The sequence below is a fragment of the Nanorana parkeri genome, unplaced genomic scaffold (genome assembly GCF_000935625.1).
Source record: "Nanorana parkeri isolate BGI_ZX_2015 unplaced genomic scaffold, ASM93562v1 scaffold264, whole genome shotgun sequence".
In the NCBI taxonomy this organism is placed as follows: domain Eukaryota; kingdom Metazoa; phylum Chordata; class Amphibia; order Anura; family Dicroglossidae; genus Nanorana; species Nanorana parkeri.
Genome location: NW_017306532.1, coordinates 269041 through 276206, shown reverse-complemented (window position 1 = coordinate 276206; position 7166 = coordinate 269041). Strand labels below are relative to the sequence as shown.

General features: G+C 42.7%; 1 protein-coding gene across 1 annotated transcript in view; it reads right to left on the bottom strand.

Annotated features, from left to right (window-relative positions):
* KIF26B (kinesin family member 26B) overlaps positions 1-7158 on the bottom strand; it is a 326683-nt gene extending 319525 nt beyond the window's left edge. Inside the window, exon 1 of the mRNA XM_018557066.1 lies at positions 7067-7158. Coding sequence (XP_018412568.1) covers positions 7067-7129 — 63 coding nt within the window. The 5' untranslated portion in view covers positions 7130-7158. The remainder of the gene's footprint in view (positions 1-7066) is intronic.
* Positions 7159-7166: the final 8 nt, after the last annotated feature.

The following is a 7166-nucleotide window of genomic DNA, read 5'->3' as shown; positions in this document are numbered from 1 at the left end:
GGGGGGGAGGGGGGAATTTATCAAAACTGAAGCAGACACAATCTGGAGCAGATTTGCACTGCAGCCAATCAGTTTCTCTGTCTCATTTTCAAATCTTACCTGAGCAAACTGAAGAGAGATGCTGACTGTCTGCCATGGGCAACTGCTCCAGATTCTGTCTGCTCCAGGTTTGATAAATTGCCCCCATTGTGTTTTTTCTTGTTCAACCCCCTGGGCTGAATGAGAAAAAGTGCTCGATTCTCCCATCCACGCTAAAGAGCATGGATGGAGGGACCTCTCCTGACAGCTATTGTATTCTGACTGCTAGAACGCACTCTACAGACATTTTGTCGGCCCACTTCCTTTGTCGAACGGAAAGGGGAGCCGGCTGGGGCACACGCAGCTCGAATATCGGCTCCGTCAGCAGGACTGCCTGTAAATTATTACCCTAGACCAGGGGTGGGTAAACTCCAGCCCTCCAGCTGTGGTGAAATTACAAATCCTATGATGCATCTATCTCTGGGAGTCTGTGGCTATGAGAATCTTGCAATCTTGAGAATCATGGGATTTGTAGTTCCACAACATTTAGAGGCCCAGAGTGTGCCCACTCCTGGAATAGACCAAAAGGAACATTTAATCCTTGCAGTGCAGGGGGAGCCCCACTGCAAAGGCAACTTTAGATTTTCCCTGTAGGTTAAGTTGGCAACATTAGCTCCCAATTTTCTATCCAGATAACTTTCATTCAACGAGATTATCTATCTTTTGCCTTCATTTGCCAAATTGTTGGGGGGTTTTAGTTCCAGTGCAACATATTTTCAAAAACAAGATATATAGAAGACTTATCACTACTAGCATGCTGTCATTTTTCTTGAGCTTGGCATAGCCCTCATTCCTAGGTCCCCACTCACACTTGTGCGATTTGAAGTGTTTTGGCCACAGTACGACAATGCACAAGTAAAAAGGAATGCCATTATCTTCTATGGGGCCTATGTATACCTTTACGTTGTGATGCAGTGCAGATGCCTCTTTTGGTACTACATAGGGGCTGATGTATAAACCTTCCACCCAGTGTAAAGCTGGGCGAATGCCGTTTGCATGGCATTACCACCACTAGATGGTGAGTTTCTGTTGTGGGCTTTTAATGTGTTTTTCATGTGTTGTGGCGGCATTCCCGCCACTAGATGGCGCTGAGCATTGGAAATTCCTTAGCTCCTCAATGCCATTTAGTTGCGGTAATGCTGTGCAAAATGTATTAGCTCAGCCATATGCTGGGCAAAACGTTTGTGCATCATCCCCTTAGTGTTCTTTTAGCCCCATAGACTTCAATTGGTGTGCATGAAAAAAAAGCATGCAATGTACAGTTTTATGCTTTTTTGCACATGACAACATGACCCCACCCCCTAGCAACCTATATTTTATTTTACCTTCAAATGGGCAAAAACATAACACATAAAACCAAAACTTGAACGCATTAAAAATCGCAACAGAAACGTGATATTAAAAATGCAGGTGCACGAGTGTGAACGAAGTCTTAAAGGAGAACTATGGGATCAGGGCTTTTCCCCATAGTTCTCCTAAGGGTAACGAGAGAACACAAACTAGCCTTCTCCCGTCACCCAAAGCTCAGTATCCCGACAATTCTGTCTGGATCCACCCAGCTGCGTGAGTGACAGCTGGCTCTGCCTATCTAGAGGCAGAGCCAGCTGTGCCCGCCCCTCCCCCGTCCGTTCCGCCAGTCAGCGCTGGAGGATCGGACAGGGGAGGGGGGAATCCCTGCAGGGAGCCGTGAGTGACAGTCACCGCTCTCTGCAGGGTCGGGATCGAGAAGTGAGCGAGCGACGGTATGTGTCCGCTCACTTCACGATCTATTGAGCCGACCTGTGAGTTTCATTGTCACAGGTCGGCTCAGATTATGAGGCTGAGTGAAAATCACTCACCTCATAATACTCCTTTAAAGAACTCTGAGTAAAACATGTCTTAACCCTTGCAGTGGGGCTACCCCCACACTGAAAGGGCTAACTGCTCATTTTTGCCTAGGGTCAAAAATAACAAAGTTATACTCACCCGATCCTCCAAGCTGGCTGGCTGGCTGTTTATTTTTGACCTTAGGCAAAAAAGAGCACTTAACCCCTTCACAGCATGGGTAGCCCCACTGCAAGGGTTAATGAAAAATGTTACCCAGAGTTCTGCTTTTATCATTTGACATCCTTCTATCTCACTAAAGGAAGGGGAAAATGTCACCAAAGCCCTCAACATCCAATAAGCATCTGCCTCTTCTGCTTCGTGCCTGCTCTGTTCTTGCTGAACACGGCCCCGGTTTATGTATCAATCTGTACAAAGAGCATATAGAGAAAAGCCCACTACATCTGCTCTGTTACTAAGTCATGCAAAGCAAAGAGAATAGCTATTCCTCACCAATAAATCACATCACAGGTAATATATTAGGACTCGGCTGATAAATGTACTTGTCAAAGAAATATTCAGATGGTCTACATTTAATTCAAGGGGGCACATACTGTAGTTCTAATGACATCAGATCAAGTATGCAAATGTTGCTTGGCAACCGCTACCATGGCAAACAAAAGTTAGTTTTAGGTTTTTTTTTCCTATAGATGGCCATGTTTTTTCTGTTACTGTTTCCATTTTATATGCCTGTGTAGAATATTTGTAATAATCCTATAACCGTATATAATTATGTTTATTGAAAGACAAACGTTGGAAAACCATATGTGGCTTTGTGTGGATGTACGGATGCGCTTACTGTACAAAATCAGCTCGGAGCTTTCGTCATTGGAACAAAAACTAGGTTTAAACACAAACTTGCAGTCACTGAAATGTATCAATACACTGTTGATTTCATTTATTATTGGGTGGACTGTGATGAACGAGACGCCTTGTGATCACCGCCGCTTTATACTAGCATTACGTCTTTTATAGGAATACGAATAAAAGACAATACAAGCCAAGTACAGTACACTGCAGTGTCGCTCCCAGCCCTCCTTCTCTACAGGCGTGAACAGCCAACATAAATCTTACATGCTCCCGACACTGTTCCTGTGGTTTGTATGTACAGATCATGGATTAAGGATCCCTTTAAAAAGCCATCTATAGCTAATTCTGCAGCAAAGCGATGTGCTATGTTTTGTGAAGACCCCATGTTCAGACTACACGAGACATTACACGATCGCCTAATGACTTTCTAAGCTAACTCATTTAGCTTTCAGTGCATGTACCAATTCATCTCGAGCTGAGATCCTGCAAGAAAAAAAAAAAACCCGAGCTCCTCCTCAATGCAGATCATTTTCCTCCGATATTAAAGTGTGGTAATGTGGCTCCATGAATTGTAGCTGAATTCCCTATAGCAGGAGAGGGAGCCTGCTATGCCATGCCTGCTGCTGTGTTACTTTGATAGGATGGCACTGGGGAATCTGTACCCGGCTGGCTCTCGATTCGTCACGTTATAGGATGGAGTCTGCTGCCAGAGATATCCAGACTGTCCGTCAAAGCTGTGTCTCCTATTCCCCATGTAGGAATTTTGGGTAGGCGTCCCCCAAATCGTCAGATGGTGCAGTTATGACTTGGTGCAGTCTTTGTTTGGATACAAAACGAATGATAGGTAAGGAAAAGAGCTGACTACAGAGAAGTCATTTCCATATAATAAATAGCTCTTTGTCTTTCCTGGAGATAGGAAGCGTGGATTTCCTAGTGGTTTCTTACTAGACGGATATCAGATGGAAGTATGCCCAGGAGGCTCTAGGGAGAACATGGATCGATCAGGGACTGAATAGCCAAGTTCAAAATTCCAGGGAAGTTCCTCCAAAACACAGTCACTGGAATTCGTAAAGAATGTCACAGACACTCATTAGAAATCTGTCTGCTGTCTGGGTAACAACTTGCGACAGATTTGTTTTGGAGAAGCATATATGAATCTATTGCAGAATTTGTCCTACACATGCGGCACAATTTACTCAAACATAGAAGAGGTCTTTATCCCTACACTTTCATGATCACCGATATGGCGGTATTTCTTTAGGAATCTGTCGCAGCTATAGCGCCACCATTTACTCCAACATAGAAGAGGTCTTTATCCCTACACTTTCATGATCACCGATATGGCGGTATTTCTTTAGGAATCTGTCGCAGCTATAGCGCCACCATTTACTCCAACATAGAAGAGGTCTTTATCCCTACACTTTCATGATCACCGATATGGCGGTATTTCTTCAGGAATATGACGCAGCTATAGCGCCACTATTTACTCCAACATAGAAGAGGTCTTTATCCCTACACTTTCATGATCACCGATATGGCGGTATTTCTTCATGAATCTGTCGCACCTATAGCACCCCTATTTACTCCAACATAGAAGAGGTCTTTATCCCTACACTTTTATGATCACCGATATGGCGGTATTTCTTCATGAATCTGATGCAGCTATAGCGCCACTATTTACTCCAACATAGAAGAGGTCTTTATCCCTACACTTTCATGATCACCGATATGGTGGTATTTGTTCATGAATTTGACGCAGCTATAGCGCCACTATTTACTCCAACATAGAAGAGGTCTTTATCCCTACACTTTTATGATCACCGATATGGCGGTATTTCTTCATGAATCTGACGCAGCTATAGCGCCACAATTTACTCCAACATAGAAGAGGTCTTTATCCCTACACTTTCATCATCACCGATATGGCGGTATTTCTTCATGAATCTGTCGCAGCTATAGCGCCACCATTTACTTCAACATAGAAGAGGTCTTTATCCCCTACACTTTCATGATCACTGATATGGTGGTATTTGTTCATGAATCTGTCGCAGCTATAGCGCCACTATTTACTCCAACATAGAAGAGGTCTTTATCCCCTACACTTTCATCATCACCGATATGGCGGTATTACTTCATGAATCTGACGCAGCTATAGCGCCACCATTTACTCCAACATAGAAGGTGTCTTTATCCCCTACACTTTCATGATCACCGATATGGTGGTATTTCTTCATGAATCTGACGCAGCTATAGCGCCCCTATTTACTTCAACATAGATGAGGTCTTTATCCCCTACACTTTCATCATCACCCATATGGTGGTATTTCTTCATGAATCTGACACAGATATAGCGCCACTATTTACTCCAACATAGAAGAGGTCTTTATCCCCGACACTTTCATCATCACCAATATGACAGTATTTCTCCATGAATCTGTCGCAGATATAGCGCCACTATTTACTCCAACATAGAAGAGGTCTTTATCCCCGACACTTTCATAATCACCGATATGGCGTATTTCTTCATGAATCTGTCGCAGCTGTAGCGCCACTTTTTACTCCAACATAGCAGATGTATTTATCCCCGCCACTTTCATGGTCACCGATATGGCGGTATTTCTTCATGAATCTGACGCAGCTATAGCGCCCCTATTTACTCCAACATAGCAGATGTATTTAACCCCGACACTTTCATGATCACCGATATGGTGGTATTTCTTCATGAATCTGACGCAGCTATAGCGCAACAATTTACTCCAACATAGCAGAGATTTTTATCCTCTACACTTTAATGATCACTGATATGGTGGTATTTCTTCATAAATCTCTTGCAGCCATAGCAGCTGCATGTAAAGGTGTCGCACACAGGGACTTCTTGAATTTGGCGCACACGTCGGAAGCAGCAAGGAAAATCTTGAGTGGCTTTGGAGGCAATAACACCAAAAAAAGTGTTGCAAATGCTTTACTGAATCGCCCCCATCCATCAGAAAAAGTAAATAAAGGATGAATCAAATACCAGGAGAGTGAAGTAAACACTATATACAGGGGAATTTATCAAAACTGGAGCATACAGAATCTGGAACAGTTGCCTATAGTAACCAATCAGCTTCCCTCTTTCATTTTCAGATCCTAACTGAAGAGAGAAGCTGATTGATTGCCATAGGTAACTGCTCCAGATCCTGACAGCTCCAGTTTTGATGAATCCCCCCCATAGTGTTGTGCTGAGTATGACCTCTACATATCATTCATATTTCCACTTTCCTTCTCTGCGTAGTATAGACAGAGTTATCTCCAGTGCTTGATCCATACACCGTCAGTCATTTTTATCTGCCACATCCCGGTCATAGACGTGTCTCCTGTTATCCATCACATGTCACACATGTCTGCCTATGACAGCTTATGTAGATCTCAATAGCAATGGAGCAGCAAAGTGAGTGTCACTAGACCAGGGTAAAGGATGAATCGTACGGACCTTCTGGTGAACATATGGGATGTTACAAACATTCAGATGTATTTTGAACAAAGATGACGATCCAGATCGCAGTCCTCACACGCACATTGCTGTTTTCCTTTACAGCTTTGTTTTGACATGAACACAAAAACACAATCGATGCACATACACATCCTTTCAAGCAAGTCAGCGCAGCAAGTCAATGGTGCTTCACACTCAGCACACACAAAAGCCATAAAATTCAGCATCGTAGACATCCGTAGTCACACTGACAGGATGGATGTCAAAGTGATGTGAAGGACAATGAGGAGAATTGATCAAAACTGGAGCAGACAAAATCTAGAGCAGCCAATCCGCTTCTATTTTTTTATTTTTAACGCTTAAATGAGCAAATGCAAGAGAGAAGCTGATTTGTTGCTATGAGCAACAGCTCCAGTCTGCTTCAGTTTTCAGCAATTCCCCTCTCTGTGTACATACGCATAGAGTTCAGATCAAGCTGTTGTCTCTATATAAATCCTGAATAATTATAATTATGATGATAATAATAATACTGATGATATATGATGATGATGATAATAATAATAATATATGATGAAGATGACGATGATAATAATAATAATACTGATGATATATGATGATAATAATAATAATATATGATGATGATGACGATGATAATAATAATAATAATAATATTGATGATATATGATAATGATAATAATATTGATGATATATGATGAGGATCTCCCCAGCCATGGCAATCAGCAGACAGCTCACCTTAAACTGATCTATATAGGTGATCGGTATGTACAGCCTGCCTAGCACTCCTCATTCCCCTACCTGTGATTACAATCCTCGTTGACTTACCCCATATTTTCTGCTCCTGGAGGTGACAGAACCCCTCTCTTTATTTCCTGCCACTGAGCTCATGGTGATCAGAGACAACTTGCAGGTATCACATCCAGGT